Source organism: Lycium ferocissimum, chromosome 5, assembly GCF_029784015.1.
Source record: "Lycium ferocissimum isolate CSIRO_LF1 chromosome 5, AGI_CSIRO_Lferr_CH_V1, whole genome shotgun sequence".
In the NCBI taxonomy this organism is placed as follows: domain Eukaryota; kingdom Viridiplantae; phylum Streptophyta; class Magnoliopsida; order Solanales; family Solanaceae; genus Lycium; species Lycium ferocissimum.
Window position 1 is genome coordinate 71,016,327 of NC_081346.1, and position 17,153 is coordinate 71,033,479.

General features: G+C 38.2%; 1 protein-coding gene and 1 pseudogene across 1 annotated transcript; one reads left to right on the forward strand and one right to left on the reverse strand.

Annotated features, from left to right (window-relative positions):
- Window positions 1–2,685: 2,685 nt before the first annotated feature.
- On the reverse strand, window positions 2,686–12,942 carry LOC132057996 (TMV resistance protein N-like; annotated as a pseudogene).
- A 969-nt stretch (window positions 12,943–13,911) lies between these two features.
- LOC132058521 (putative protein FAR1-RELATED SEQUENCE 10) lies at window positions 13,912–14,745 on the forward strand. Its single transcript, XM_059450996.1, has 2 exons — window positions 13,912–13,967; window positions 14,095–14,745. Exons 1-2 carry the CDS (start codon window positions 13,925–13,927, stop codon window positions 14,592–14,594), a joined length of 543 nt encoding a protein of 180 aa, XP_059306979.1. The 5' UTR covers window positions 13,912–13,924; the 3' UTR covers window positions 14,595–14,745.
- Window positions 14,746–17,153: the final 2,408 nt, after the last annotated feature.

Sequence of the window (17,153 nt, forward strand, 5' to 3'; positions counted from 1 at the left end):
TCACAGAATATCTTTACTGAAGCATGATCAGGATTTAAAAAAATGTTAGAGCATATTTTTAGCTGGTCATTATTCTCTCATTTGTCTTTGCTATGGTTTAGTTTAGAATTCCTTTGTGACTTAGGATTCCCATGATTTTGTCTAAGTTCACTCTCATTCTAATAGTGTCAAAATATGGATTAAGGAATCTTCAGATTTAGTTATAGACTTATAGTGAAATGGATTTGTCGAATTGACATAAAAGTTTTGATCTTTGCTTACCTATTTGATTCCTTTCCTTGCCTTCTTTTTAATGTTGTGGCCAATTTAATTAATGAATGATGAGTGATGACCCTAATGGCTTTAACATAATGTAGTATAAGTGAGAAGAATAATATTGCATTTTGGCCATTATATTCGAGTAGTAGAGCGCCCAACGGTGTGTGGTGGTCAATGAAGTGGGTTGAGCACGATGAGGTCTCAAGTTCAAATCCCATGAGAGAGCCAAAACTCTAGGTGATTTCTTTCTATCTGTCGTAGCCTTGGTGAACAGAGTTACGTGGTACTTGTTGCTAGTGGGAGGTGGCAGGTATCCCGTTGAATTAGTTGAGGTGCGTGCAGGCTGACCCGGACACCACGGATATTAAAAAAAAAAAAAACGAGTAGTAGAAAACAGTAAGCACGGAGGCATAGTTATAGTTGTTGAAGTAGAAAACAGTAAGGCATTTTACTTCTATCGTTAGATATTATTGACCATTTGAGTAGTAGAATACAGTAAGATACTTTCCCTTTTAAAGTTTTTCGTTTTGTGAAGTATATTGTTAGGCTCACTTCATCTATTATTTGGTTGACACTCAGGTAGGAGAAAGGTCAGGGAGCCCAAAGAAGATGTCACCATTGGACGGATCACGAGAGGGATGTGAAATAGCATTTGGTGTTGCGCAGATTGTTGCCACGTTCAACGACACCTTCATCTTTGCCTTTTGCTCTTCGCCAACTACTGATTCTGATTTGCTGGTAAAGTTTTTATATGGCATAATACATAAACAGACTCTTAAACTTGGTCTCTGCTGGCAAGCATGCCCTCTAATTTTGGGTGTGCGCAACTAGGCACCTCAACTTATATAAAGTCGAACAAGTAAACACAAATGCTGACGTGGCCCTCTAAAATTTATGTGTCACATCAGTGCCACGTCAACATTTGTGCTCATATGTTCAACTTTAGACAAGTTGAGTGTGCTTTCACAGACACCCAAAGTTAAAGATCTTTACTGAGCCAAGTTTAAGGATTTGTTTATGTATTATGCCTTTTTATATTATAGTATGTGTTAATGATAGCTTACAGCTTGTGATTGATTTTTCTGGGAGAGAAACAATACCATTCATCAAATTGGTTTCTCATTTAGTTGATTGCTTAGACAACTTCTTCACTGTCACATTATTTGAAGGCACCTTATTTGAACTAGCGGTATTAACAGTGATAGTGAAATTGTTATCTAAACCCCACTTAAGTAGACAATTACTAATACCATTTGCCATATATTCACCTCTATGGCTAGTAATAAGACACAAGTAATCTCTTATGCATAGCTCAGTCCTTATAAATCCACGGGCACTTAGACACATAAAATTGATTAGTCTATGCAAAGAAATTCAGGTTTCAGTGGCAAGACAGACTGTCTGATGTGTTTCTCTACAAAACTCTTTAGATTCTGTTTTCTTCATTAAAAAGATGAAAACAAAACCGAGTCATACTAGTACGGGAAGAAATTCTAAAATGAGGTTGTGCCACTTCTATAAAGCTTATATAACTTTCATTTTAGCTAAGCTGAAAGGAAGCACATCAACCATCACCATATGAGTAAATCCCTCTAACATTGTGTCATGACCCAAAACTGGAGGACCGGGACCGGATGCCTTAACTTGCACCGAGCGAACCCATTTACCCCAACACTTATCATCCACCTATATATGCATAATGACATTCATTTCCCAAATCAATATTCATAGACGTATAACTATTCATAAATAACTTTTAAGGATTGGTCCTCAACCCAAACACACACATAATACACCCGGCAAAGGAATCCACTGAAAATAGCTAGCCCTGATAATCGAAACCTTGATTATCATAAGAGATTCCCAACATATCATATGATTCTCGTTCTTGAAAATCCACACTGAACAACAACATACCCGGTGTAGCCAGGGGCGGAGCCAAGTGTAACCGAGGGGGTTCATCCGAACCCTCTCGGCAGAAAATTACAGTGTATATTGAAGGTTAAAATTATTTTTTTATGTATATATGGTAGGTATTGAACCCCCTTGGCTTCTTCGTATGTTTACTTTTTCATATTTTTTAACCCCCTTACAGAAAATCCTGGCTCCGCCACTGCCCACAAGTGGGGTCTGCGGAGGGTAGGATATACGCAGACCTTACCCTTACCTTTGCTTTAGTCCCTCAAATATCGTTAAATTACGATTTTGATCTTTCTAACATCTGACTATACACTGTAACCTTCAATTAACCGAAATTCATACTTTTAATCCCTCTTCTTGTGAATCTTCATAAATTTATGAAATTATTAATTGTTATACCATTTAATAACACATGTGTTATATTAATTTTTACTATTACTCCATATTTAAGGGCAAGATACAATTCTAAAAATAGTCTAAATATTAATATATTTCCTACATAAAGAAACCAAGACACATTTTAATATATTGAAGGTTACATGTATTTATTCATATACAAGGATCAGAATAATATTTACGAATAACTGAGGGATCGGACGAATACTACAACTGAGTCAGCCCTAATAAATCTACATTGGGCCCTTTGTCTCACTTCCAGAATCCGGGTGATTTACAAGAACAGCCTTGAAGGTGGGTGGTCTTGGACTTTTGAACTCGCTTGCCCTATGGACAAACTTCAAGTTTAACAAGTTTTGGCTTTTTTAACCTTGAAGGTTTGCTCATGGGACAAGCGGCCGTCAAAAGTTCATGACCACCTATTTCCAAGGTCATTGAGTGTAATATCTGGCCAGAATCATCATCAGACCCAACAGTTCCAACATCCTTTAGCCAAACTTAACCTGTTTTGTTGGTCGACTACCACTTTGCAAAATAAATCTCGCCAATCATTTGTATTCCGTCGACTATGGTCATATGCTTCCTGCAAAGTCTGATGAAAGTTCACGTGATTTACATGGAAAGGTGTGCCGATGATGTTGTGAAAGGAGGATGTTCCATCAGCATCTTCCGTAAGACGAAGCCCACTGAATATGACTTTCTGAATATGCTGGTCATCAGTGCCACTATTAAGATTATATGACATAACATGACCCACCCCAGCAATTCTTGACGGTCTCCACAAGGGTATGAACCTCCTTTCCTCAAAATTACACCGAGGATCTCGAAACTGGAGTTTTGGCAATTCTCTTCCTCCTATTGTATAGACTGGATGGACGCCACACTTTGTCACTTTTAACCCTATGAATCCCTGCTCTCTGATACTGAAAGAAAATGAAATTTTTTCTCCGCCTTCTAAAGCAGGACAAAAGTAATCTCTTGGTATGAAGCTCACCCAAGAACGTTTGTCCGCGGTTACGGTAATACCGAGGAAGCTAAGGATCCATGTAACGTTATTGGTTTGATCACTGACCTCTATGATAGGACCATATCGAAAATCTTCATAGTGTATAGACTCGTAGATGGACCAAAGGATCATTCCCTGGAACTTATGTTCTATGTTTGGTGGCATTGTTAAGGTTATAGTAGATCCTATATTTTGGTTGCTGAACCATTCTGGAACCTCACTACCTGCAATAAAGAAGCTGCTTGGACGAGGAAGATCTTGATCACATTCTCCCGTCTGCATAAAATAAAGCATAAATGATTTGAGTTACAACTAATAGTATGACAAAGGTGAGATGAATAGAGGAACTAACTAACCAGCTGGAAGAAACTTTCATTAAAGAAAAGGCTTGCCAGCTTGCTACTGCTCTCTATGCGAACATATTCAACATTTTGGATAGTTTCCATGCCCTTAATCTCGGACAATCTGTCGCAATTAGATACATAGAGCTGTGGCAGTATCCTGTAATTTGACATATCTAGACTTACAATGGATGAGCAATCATTTGCATGGAGCTTAAGCAGATTAGGAGGAAGAAGTGAGAGCATTTGAAGATTCTTGCAATTATCCAGGACAAGACTATGTAGCTTAGATAGGTCGCAAAATAGGGATGATGGGAGACTGTAAAACTCATTTCCTCCTAAATTCAGGGATTTCAATGAGGTTAAACTCCCAAGATTGGTTGGAATATCTGCTTCTGAAAGCCTACAATCTTTGAGATTGAGCTCCGTCAAGTGACATAAACGGGAAATGGAGTGTGGCAACAACCTCACTGGACATGATGAACTACTTCCTGCCCATGGTACATAAGATAACATAGAAGTCAGCCAAGATTGAGCCTTTAAACTTCTGTTGCATCCTTGTAACGATAAGCTTCTTAGGTTTGTCAAACATCCCAAATCAGCAGGCAGCTGTTGTAGACCTGAGCAGCCAGACATATTTAAATGTTGAAGTGATTCTAGCTTGCAGATGCTGCTTGGGAGATCCTTGAGACTTATGCAGTCTTTCAGATTTAAGTGAACAAGTTTCACCAATTTTCCTATTGATGAATCAACCTCAACCAACTCGGAGCAACCTGTAAACAATATTGTCTCAAGACTTATCGCACTAGAAAAGTCAGGAGTTCGCTTTAGTCGTTGACAATGACTGGAATTTAGATGTTTCAGGCTTTCCAGGGACTGGTTCATAGAAACAACAAACATTCATAAGTATCTAGAGTTTGCTTAATCTATAATCATATTCTATGTAAACCTTGAAAAAATTAGAAAGATCAAGGTTTTAGCAATAAACCTTGATAGTGGGTTGCCAAACATCCATGATGTTGCTGTATTGCATGTCCAGAGCCACAAGCTTAGTTAGATGAATATCAGTAGGTAAACATTTCAAAGGGCAATTTTGCCAACTTAGCCATCGTAAGTCCTCAAACACATTTTTGAAGCTTCCAGTAAGATTCATTCCTTTTGCTTGAAGTATTTTCAACCTATCCATTCTTGCAAAGGACTCTGTGTCCACAATTACATCTTGGACTTTGGGATGGATGACGCTGATGCCTTCTATCCGATCGCTGCCCTGTCATCATTCAGTGCAAGAAATGTGGGTGCTCTTCTATTTATTCAGTTATTTGTTAGTTTATTTGTTTTAGTCTTCAAAATGCTTAAAAAAATGATGCACTAATGCATCTGTTTCATGTTCTATGATATTCTTTTGTTTGTTCCAAAAAGATTTAACTTGAAACTTCTCATTTTACCCTTAGTATTATGATTTCATAGCCCCATAAATGTTATGAAATGCTTAAGACCACAAGTTTGAAAAGTCATTTTTTTCCTTAAATTCCCCGTGCCCAGTCAAACACCACCATATAAATTGAAATGTGGAGGATATCAATATATGCAGGCACATATTCTATACTCCAGAACAACCAACAAATGTAAGAGAGAGTGAAAGAAAGGCGGGTTTGTTTTACCTTGTTCTTTTCTAGCACATAACGGACATCTTCATGAAACCACAATCTAGAGCGCATATGTGGCTCTTTAAGTGACTCTTGACGAACAATTTCTCTGGCCATATCTCGAACTAAATCGTGCATCCATAAACAATTTTGTTCAATTTTGAGTAAACATCTTCCAGTCAAAATCACTTTTCCCAAGCTGAAAGAGCGACCACAGCCAGTCAATATAAGACTAGCATAATTTTCATGGGCTTCAATGAAGAAGCACGCGATGTCAAGGAAAATCTCCTTGGAGTTCTCATCAAGTGAGTCGTAGCTTACTTTGAGTGCTTTGTGAATGCTGTTGTGATGAACAAGATTTTTCAAGCTTTCAAAGGTACTTCTCCATATTTGATCATCCTTTTTATGCAAAGAGAGCCCCGAACTTCGAGTGCCAAAGGAACCCCTCCACCAAGACGTGCTATGTCTTTCACCAACTCATGATCCAAATTTTCGGGTACAGTAGAATCTTTGAAAGCATGAAAGCAAAAGAGTCGCCTGGAAGAGAAATCATCCAGCCTTGTTACCTTGTACTTGTAGTCTACTCCAACATCATCTAGCAAATGCTCGCTTCTGGTTGTAATAATTATTGTGCTCCCCGAACCGAACCAGCTTCGCTTTTCCGCCAATGCTTTTATCTGGCTCATGTCATCGACATCATCAAGAACAATGAAGACCTTCTTCTGACCAAGTCTTTCTTTGATTAGGCATTTTCCCATATCAACATTATAATGGACTTTAAAGTTCTCTTTTCTTAGAACCTCTGAAAGAAGTTGTTCCTGTAAGTTGTGAAGCATGTTATTCTCCGAGCGCTCTCTTACGTGAGCCACAAAGGAGAAACCTTCATACTTCCTGTGGATTTGATTGTAGACGGCTTTGGCAACGGTTGTTTTGCCAATGCCAGCCATCCCATAGATTCCAAACATGCAGACACCAGCTGATGAGTAGAAGTCGCATAGAGAAATCACGCCCTCAACATGAGAATTAGCCCCAATTACAAGTCCTGGGAGGTGCATGCATGTGGGATTTACTAATTTTAACACCTCTTCTATTAGTTTCTTGTTGAATTTTGCTTCATGCCTGAAAAGTCAAACCCAGGACAAATTAGTCTAAAATCTAACCAAGATGAGAGGAAGGTATTTTAGATAGGAATTTATCTTATATATATATACTAGATTGTCTATCTTATTTTGTAGGTCACTTATTCTACTTATTATAGGCTATCTATTGTTTTGTTATTGGTTGTTGCATAGTGTATAAAAATTCTTGTAATCTACCAGTATAGAAAAGTTAAAAGTCAAGTTTGAGCAAGTAAACAGAAACAGTATGCCAACGTGTGTTATGCAGGGGGTTAACGATTGTTGTACAACATAACCTTACTCCCTTCGAAATAGTTTCAGAGTACTCTGAGGTAATTAATATGCTGTGAAATGGACACCAAACTTACGGTGCCTTAATATATGAATGCAGGTCTTTGATGTAGTCAACTGGGGAATCCAGCAATCAACCACATATAAGGGGAGCCAAATCTAGTCGTTGATCTATTGGCAAGGGAGGGCGCCAAGACATGTTTCTTAATAGACTCAGACTTTTGGTAATTCCTCCGAAGTTTGCCAACAATGCAGATTGAACAAACATTCTGGGAACTACATCTGTTAGATATATTTTGGACTATAATCTTAGTTTGCTGTATTAGTGATATCTCTTGATTGATATTAGGATATCTTGATTGATCTTCCATATATCTTAGTATCTCTATTAGTGATTTAGTTTCTATCATGATTAGGAGAAGATCACAATTCTTTATTAGTTGATTCTTTCCTTATTAGTTGTAGCTCTCTTGTGTAAATACACATTCTTATTAATAAGATCAAACACCTTTCTCCAGAAGTAAACTGCTATATGGTATCAAGAGCCTAAAAAGCTTCACAGCATTTTTTTTTCTGGGCGTTTGTATTTTCTCACCGACAACAACAATGGCTCCAACTAATTCCTCCACCGAGAACACGTCAACCACACCTTCTCCTGTAACTGCCTCCCAAACAACACAACCCATACCAAATCCTCCACCAATTCTTACCATGAATAACAATGAGCAGTTGATCAATATCAACGTTGTTGCTCAGGCACCTCTAAAGCTCAACAATACAAACTACCAGTCATGGAAATACCAGTGGGAAACCATCCTCACTGCATATGATTTTCTCCACTTTATTGAACAGCCACCAAGTTCAACAGACACACCTTTTCGTCAACGACAAGACCATCTCATCCGGAGTGCCATTGTTGCATCTCTATCTCCTGATATTGTTCCCTTTGTCCTTGATGCTAAGTCTTCCTGTGCTCTCTGGAAAATTTGGCGGCAACATATGCGAAGCCATCGCGTGCTCGTATCATGAGTCTTAGAGAGTCTCTAAGCAACATGAAAAAGGGTAACCTCTCTATTACATCATACCTGCAGAGAATCAAACAAATCTGCAGCACTTTAGCCTCGGCTGGCATTCAAATTTCCATGGATGAGCTCTTCCTTCATGCTCTCCATGGACTTCCAGCAGAATATGACACTATCACTGCAGCTCTGCGTGCTCAAGAAACTCCAGTGACATTTGAAGAGCTTCATGAGAAGCTCCTTGATTTTGAGCAGAATCTCGTTCGCTCATCTTCTTCTACCGTGGTTCCAATTACAGCAAATTTTGCTGCTAAGCCATCGCCTCACAACAATCGTTCTTGATCCAATCATGCTTCACGTCCAGCAAACAACTCGAATCCTACGGACAGATCTGCTGCTAATAACTTTGGTTCTCAACTTGCTGGTCAAAACAACCACAAGAATCGTGCTCGCGTTACTTGCCAACTTTGTGACAAGCCTGGTCATCGTGTGAAGCAATGCCGAAAATTATTGGCAATTCTTTCTCTTATCAATGGGTCTGGATCAGATGGACATACAAGAAACAATACTCAGTCTCAAACACAGCAGCCACGTGCTAACTATGCAGCTCACACCACTAGCAATGATGGAAACTGGCTTATTGATTCTGGTGCCTCGCATCACGTCACGCAGGATCTTCAAAATCTATCCCTTCACTCTGATTATGATGGCAGTGAAGACATTATGCTTGGTGATGGTAACGAACACAAAATCACTCATATAGGATCCACTTCTTTACCTTCATTTTCTCGGCCTTTAACTTTATCCAATGTTTTATATGTTCCTAAGATGAAAAAGAACCTTGTTTCTGTCTACCGACTTTGTAATGATAATTATGTCTCTGTGGAATTCTCACCTTATTCGTTTCTTGTGAAGGACTTTTGCATGGGGGCACCTCTACTAGCAGGGAAACCTGAAAACGGTGTTTATCTATGGCCTTCATTTTTTCAGTCACCGACCTCTCCTCAAGCTCTCGCCACCACCATCACCGGAACTGCTTCCAATTGGCATCGACGTCTCGGTCACCCGTCCTCACCCACTCTTCGTCAAGTTTTCAAGCTTTTAGCTTATTTCATCCCCTTTAGAAAATCTTTCTTTTGCAATTCATGTAAATACAGTAAAATGCATAAGTTTCCTTTCTACAACTCTACAATAAAGAGCAGTGCTCCTTTGGAATACATTTATTCGGATGTTTGGGGTCCTTCGCCAGAAATTTCAACAGATGGTTTCCAATATTATTTAATTTTTGTTGATCATTATACGAAATATATCTGGTTCTTTCCCATAAAACGAAAATTTGATGTATCCATTATATTTCCCAAATTTAAGAAAGTTGTAGAAAAGCTCTTCCAAAAGCCCATCATCTCTTTTTATTCTGACAATGGTGGTGAATTCATCCATCTTCGGTCCTTCTTTGAAGACAATGGTATTTCTCACCTTCTCACTCCTCCACATACCCCTAAACACAATGCAACTGCCGAACGTCGTCATCGCCATATTGTTGAAATAGGCATCACTCTATTACATAATGCGAGCCTCCCTCTAAAATTTTGGTCCTATGCCTTCACTACCGCAGCCTACTTGATTAATCGCTTACCAACCAGAATTTTAGACAATCAGTCTCCCTATTTTAAGCTATATGGCAAATTACCAAACTATACCAAGCTTCGGGTCTTCGGTTGTTTGTGTTACCCATGGTTAAGGCCTTATAATCAAAATAAATTGCAACCTCGTTCCAGCCCATGTCTCTTTCTTGGCTACTCACCGAATCAAAGTGCTTATCTTTGTTTTGATCCTGTGAAGACTAGGTTGTATGTCTCCAGGCACGTGGACTTTGTGGAGCATCATTTTCCATACTCATCTATGGAAATTAAGGCCAATCGACCTGAGTCTAACACTGTTGATATATGGGTCTCCTCTCATTATACTATTCCGTTTACATTAAATCCATCTGGTTACTCTCATGTTATATCTACAACACCGGATTCAGTAAGTACTTCTCATGAGGCTGCCACCAGCAATCGCTCTTCATCAGACGAGCCTGAGAACTCCATCGCGTCTTTTCCAGGTATGTCTTCCACCTCTCCTTCTTCTACCTCTTCTTCCTCATCTTCTTTATCAGTACCAACCCCTTCCACTTCCTCCATTCCTTCTTCTGCCCCTATACCAAATCATCCCATGGTAACCCGTTCCAAAAACAATATTAGTAAGCCAATTCAAAGACTTTGCCTCAGTGCTACTGTATCTTCTAAAGACGAATCATCCACTGCTGCTAAACCTTCTAAATTGCAAGCCATTTCCTCAAATACCAATACCAAAACCTTGCATAAGCCCAAACCTACTTGGTCCTCGGTTTCTTCCAGTTCAATACCCAAACCTGTTGAGCCTAGGAGTGTTAGCCAAGCATTAAAAGATCCTAAATGGCATGCTGCCATGAATGAGGAATTATCGGCTCTTAAGGACCAAGGCACATGGTCTCTTGTACCAGCAGATCCTCAAGCTAAACCAGTCGGGTCTAAGTGGGTTTTTCGTGTTAAATATAATTCTGATGGAAGTATCAGCCGCTATAAAGCTCGACTTGTTGCTAAAGGTTTCTTGCAGGGTCTAGGTGTTGATTATGCTGAAACATATTCTCCAGTAGCAAAGCATACCACAGTGCGTGTTATTCTCTCACTGGCTGCTTCATTTGATTGGCCACTTCGTCAATTAGATGTTAACAACGCCTTCTTGCACGGGGCTCTAACTGAAGAAGTTTACATGTCTCAACCTCCTGGTTTTGTGGATGAGACATATCCCACTCATGTTTGTCGGCTTCACAAAGCAATTTATGGGCTTAAATAGGCTCCGCGAGCATGGTATGAGGAACTCAAATCCTATCTCATTTCATATGGATTTTGCCACTCTCAGTCGGATCACTGTTTATTCATTTATGCTAAATCTGGAGTTAAGCTCTATCTTATTGTCTATGTTGATGATCTAATTATCACGGGTAATCATCAAAAGTCGGTGGAAGATTTCATTGGGTGTCTTGCTAATCGTTTCTCTATTAAAGATCTTGGCGATTTGCATTTCTTCTTGGGTGTACAGGTTATTCGCTCACCTTCAGGTATTTTCTTGAGTCAGTAGAAATATATTTATGAGATTTTAGACAGAGCCAACATGGTTGAAGCTAATCCCATGCGCACGCCAATGGCAAGCGGATCTTGTCCCATAAGTAGTAATGGAGCTTTACTACCGGATCCTAAAGAATATCAGACTATAGTTGGAAGTTTACAATATCTTCACCTTACGAGACCAGATGTTGCTTTTGTTGTAAGCAAATTATCTCAGTTTACCAGTGCTCCAACGACAACACATTGGGCTATGGTCAAACGAGTTCTTCGTTATCTTGCTGGCACATCTTCTAATGGTCTGTTTCTTCGCAAAGGCAAGTGCTAAATCTGCACGCCTTCTCCGACTCAGACTGGGTAGGTAATCGTGAAGATCACTCTTCTACTACAGCATACATTGTGTTTTTTGGCTCCAATCCAATCTCATGGAGTTCTAAGAAGCAAAGAGTTGTTGCTCGTTCATCCACAGAAGCTGAATATCGTGCTATCGCTTCAGCTTCAGCTGAAATTTGTTGGGTCCGTAATTTGCTTCAGGAGTTATCTGTCTTTCTCAAGGAGCCGCCAGTTATCTATTGTGACAATCTTGGCGCGACCAATGTGTGCTAATCCAGTTTTTCATTCCAAAATGAAGCACATCGAGATTGACTATCATTTTGTTCGAAAACTCTGTCAACAAGGCCTCCTGCATGTTTCTCATGTTTCATCGCGAGACCAGCTGGCTGATCTTCTTACCAAGCCGCTTCCAAAAGCTCCGTTCGAAGCACTAAGGTCCAAGATTGGTATATTGGCCCGATCTACCATCTTGCGGGGGCATATTAGTGATATCTCTTGATTGATATTAGGATATCTTGATTGATCTTCCATATATCTTAGTATCTCTATTAGTGATTTAGTTTCTATCATGATTAGTAGAAGATCACAATTCTTTATTAGTTGATTCTTTCCTTATTAGTTGTAGCTCTCTTGTATAAATACACATTCTTATTAATAAGATCAAACACCTTTCTCCAGAAGTAAACTTCTATATGCTGGACACAAAAACTGAACTAACAAGGAGCAAGGCTTCTGCTACCCTGTTATATTTGCGTTATGATATGCTACCATTATCCACTTAACCCCCCCCAAAAAAAATAAAAAAATAAACTTGAGTGAGTAAGATTACCCGTTCTCGATGTTTGGCAAATCCCATCCCGATAAATTTGAAGCTTCTGTGACAACAGATTTCCACCTTGCCACCTTCTCCTTCCCAAAATGTTTTTGGTGTTTAGCAAGCGCTTTACCAAATGTACCGGCTTGTCTACGTACCTCAGAAGGATTAACGTTGTAGAAAACAGGAATAACTAGTTGACCATGCTGCTCTCTACACTCGAGGATCTTCAAAAGCTCGTCAAGACACCAGCTAGACGAGGCATAATTTTTTGAAAACACAACAATGGAGATCATGGAATCTTCAATAGCTTGAAGCAGTTCAGGTCTGATTTCCGCGCCTCTCCTCAGCTCCTCATCGTCTCTAAACGTATTAATCCCAACTTGCACCAAATCTTCGTAGAGGTGGTCTGTAAAAGTTTTACGCGTATCTTCCCCTCTAAAACTCAAAAAAACATGATACTTATGAGATGAAGCTGATGGTGGAGGCATAATGGAGGATAAGGCAATAATACTATGAGCAGCTATAGACACACAAAGTTAATAGTATTAAGACCAAATCGAAGAAAGAGTTACTCTCTGGTGAGCAGTGAACAAAGGGATCCACGACATGGCATTATATAGTAGCAGAGAGACCTTCCATTTTTGAGCCACTTAGAGCTGATCTTTCTGAAAAGTTTTATGGTAGGTGAGGCACAAATATGACTTGCATGTGAGGGTAATTTTTTATTAAAAAATAATAATGACTTGCATGTGAGGGTAATTTTTTATTAAAAAATAATAGTGTGTGGATTCCATTTCTATTACCCCTTTAATCCTTACTCCTTGGTGCTATTTTTTTTCTTTTGGTCATGAAACATTATTGGTGCTATTTGTGAGCCCCTTCTCTACTTTTACAAATGACAAATGAAACCAACAGAAAAGAAAACACGGCATAATATACGTACAATAGAAATGGAGGGAACAAGATACCATTTTCCTTCCTTTTATTTGAGATCTTTGCGGATCACATCTAAATCAAGTAAAGTAAATTTCATTCAAAGAAAAACACCCCATTGCTGAGCAGTGCACTCTCAAAGAGATACCAAAAAGTCAAGTAAAGTTACAGGAAACTCCCTTCTAAATGTATACATCTATGAACTTATTTCTTCTCTTTTTTTTCTCTACAAATAAATTATATTTGTACAATCACATTCTGTTGCCAAATTTTCAAATAAGAAAATGAAGAGCTTAACCTTATTTTTGTACATACATACCATCAGGATAAAATGTTTTATACACAACTTGGAAGCAAAATGTTGCTTATTTTTGTGCAAGATCATTTAATGCTCACTAATGTGGAGCATCTTTGTATGTCATTCATTATTGTCATGCATGACCTTCATAGCTTGTTGGGAAGATCACCGCAATATAAAACATTACTTACTGTAAAATAGAAATAAGATCAACTCCAAATAATGATCCAAAAAAATGACATTCAAAACTACTGGACACATATTCAAATATATTTTAAGTAGTCTTTATAACATCACAAAAAGTGTCTATTGATATTTTTATATACTAGTAACTTTTGGCAATTGGTAGTCTTTAATGTATAATTTTTTCTTATGCAGATTATGGGCAAATAAAAAAAAATGGAGGATGCACATGTTGACAAAGGGCCTCCTGCCCAAGAAGGTAGTATATTTCACTTATATGAGATTATCTTAATTCAAGTACGGAGGTCCTATATTAACTAGTTTTTATTAATATTTTACCTATTTCTTGAGTTTCGATACTTATAATCTAAATATTATTGTTGTAGATTCCAATGTTAACGATCAAGAATACTACACAAGAGCGCATAGTGTTTATAACATTAACAAGAACTTTGTCTTTGAGATTGGTATGAAATTTCATTCTGAAAAGGAAGCATACAATGCCTATAATTCATATGCCGTGGCAAAAGGTTTTGGTATCCGAAAAGGAGCAAAGACTTATGACAGAAATAAGGAGATCACAAGGTGTTTATTTCTTTGTTCTTGTGAAGGAAAATCTGATAACCTCTCCCCTTTTCAAGAAAGGAAGCGACAAAGATTACAATATAGATGTGGTTGTTTGGCTCGTATAAAATTCAAAATTTCAAATGAGATATGGGAAGTATGTGAGTTCAGTGATGTGCATAACCATCCCATGATGCAAGATAATTTGAGACATTTCATACAATCTGGTCGCAAGCTTACAAGTGCTACTAAAAACATTCTTGATTCTATGGTTGATGCTGGAATTCGTACAAAAAAAAGTTGTTCGATTTCTTCAGAATGAAGCAGGTGGTATCGAAAATGTAGGATTTATTGAACAAGATGCACATAACTTCATACAAGCACATAAGAGAAACATGATTAGTAGTGGGGATGCTCAAACTTTGATAAATCATTTCATGCATTTACAATCAGAGGACTCTAACTTCTTCTACTCTTTTAAAGTTGATGATGATGGCAGGTTGTTCAACTTCTTTTGGAGAGATAGTATATCTAGATTGCACTATGAGTGTTTTGGGGATGTGATGATTTTTGACACTACTTATCGCACTAATAGATATGACATGATCTGTGCTCCATTTGTTGGTTTGAATAACCACTGGAAAAATGTTTTCTTTGGATGTGCATTCTTGTGCGATGAAACTATTGGTTCTTTTATTTGGCTATTTCAAACATTTTTTAAGGCAATGGGAGGAATAGCCCCAAAAACAATTTTCACCGATCAAGCTCAAGCCATAGCTTTTGCCATTAAAAAGGTTTTTCCTGATATGTGTCATCGATTATGTGAATGGCACATTGACAGGAATGCTCAAAAGAACATACCACAACTTTACTCTAAATCAAGATTTCGGAACTGTTTTGATAAACTCTTAGGGAGGTGCACTTCGGAATCAGAATTTGAGTTAGTATGGCAAAAAATGATAAGTGATTGGGATTGTGTGAGTAATACTTGGCTTCAAAAGTTATATGATTTGAGGGAAAAGTGGTGTCCTGCATTTAGTCATTCTACTTTTTCAGCAGACATTAAATCAACTCAAAGAAGCGAGAGCACAAATAGGGTCTTCACAGAAATGTCATGCAAGACAATGAGTATAACCGAGTTTGTAAAGCATTATGAGCAACGAACAATTGAAATGCCTAAACTGATATTGTGGGATGTTAAAGTATGCTAAGTGTCTACGAGGATTACAAATCTCAATATGAGTTCTTGCAAGGGACCCTGAAACTTGGGGTTACTACTGAATATATAATTCTAAGGATTGGGCAAGGGATGTTAAAACACCTTGAAAATTTCCCCTTAAGCGTACGGTGAATAGACTAATGTAGTGTCTACACAAGAAGAACTAGTATGTGATGATGCAAGATTTCAATATGAGTTGTTAAGAGAAGCGGACAAGTTAAAAGTGATCAATGATGTCCTAATAATGTCCCCAATGAGTTATAATGTCCCTTCGAATATATAATTTGGAAAGTGTTAAGAAGGTTCCAAAGTGGAGATCAAACCGAAACATACGGCTTCAAATATAAAATCTCTTGGCCGTATGTCCAGCCGTAGATTTGACCCGCATTGACAATTATACGGTCCGTCATTTGTACTTGCCATATGTTGAATCCATGGGTTGGTTGTTTTTATATAAGGGACCGTTCTCACACACTAAAAGTTTTATACATTTCATCCATGAAAACATTTATAGATTATAAGAATTGAAAATGATAATGACAACTAGGGTTTTGGTGCTAAGGGTGAATCACCACTCCAAGCTTGTTCCTCTTTGTTTAGATGTTTCATGACCACTGCTATTTGAAGTACACTCTGGATTGTACCAAATTTTATTCACCCATTAGTGATTAGTAGTGAATTGAATCATGGAAATATCATGATATAAATGTGTTTAAATGACCTATTGCTTTTGGATACGAAAGAATACGACGATGGATTTTTAGTCTAGTGCATTCGGGTGATTATGGTGGAATGAATGATTTTTTAAGCGATATTGTGATGGGGGGAGTTGATATGGGGGGTAGTATAAACAAAGGAGATGCTGCCCAAATTTCTATAGCTTTAGAGAGCATGTTTTCCCGAAATAGGAATGTCGATCTGAATTCCATTGAAGGTATACGAGTGCATTTAAAGAACAAGAGGATGAATAGTAAAGCGGCAAAGGTATGTCAAGATAGCCTTTAAATTGTTTTTACTATAAATGTTCCACCTCCAAGAAAGTTAAGAGTCGTAAGGTATAAGATGAGAATACGATGGGATGATAGTAAGCTAAAGTCTAGAAATGTCATAGTACGATATGATGCTCTGAGAGAGTGATGTAATATATATAATCTAATGATATTGATCACTAGATATTAATGGAGAATGGGAGGAAGAAGATAAATAGTAGTTTGGAAGAGGAGAGGAAGAGTTATAATAAAGAGTAGTTTGGGAGAGAGAGAGAGACTATACACGTTTGAAAGAGTGGGACCCAAATTGTCCATTTGTCAAGTAAAGAAGTGCCTCACGCAAGTATTGTTGGGCTAAAAGGTCCAAAGATACTCTTAACATGATGCGGTATTGTCCGCTTTGGGCCAAGCTTGCACAGTTTTCCCCAAAAGGTCTAAGAGTATCCAACTCCTTATAGGTAGCTCCTTTCTTTGGTCCAGCTCTAGTATTCCAAAGCTGTAGTACTTTGTTCGCACACCCAACAAGTAATGACTTGGCATGTGAGGCACATAATAAAACTTTTCAATCTTTCCGAGCCACATTCTTCCAAGGCTTTTGGACCACTCACATTTTTGTCAATGAATTTACTCTTAACGGGAAACTTAACCACTTACGGGTATCGTTTGGTACTAC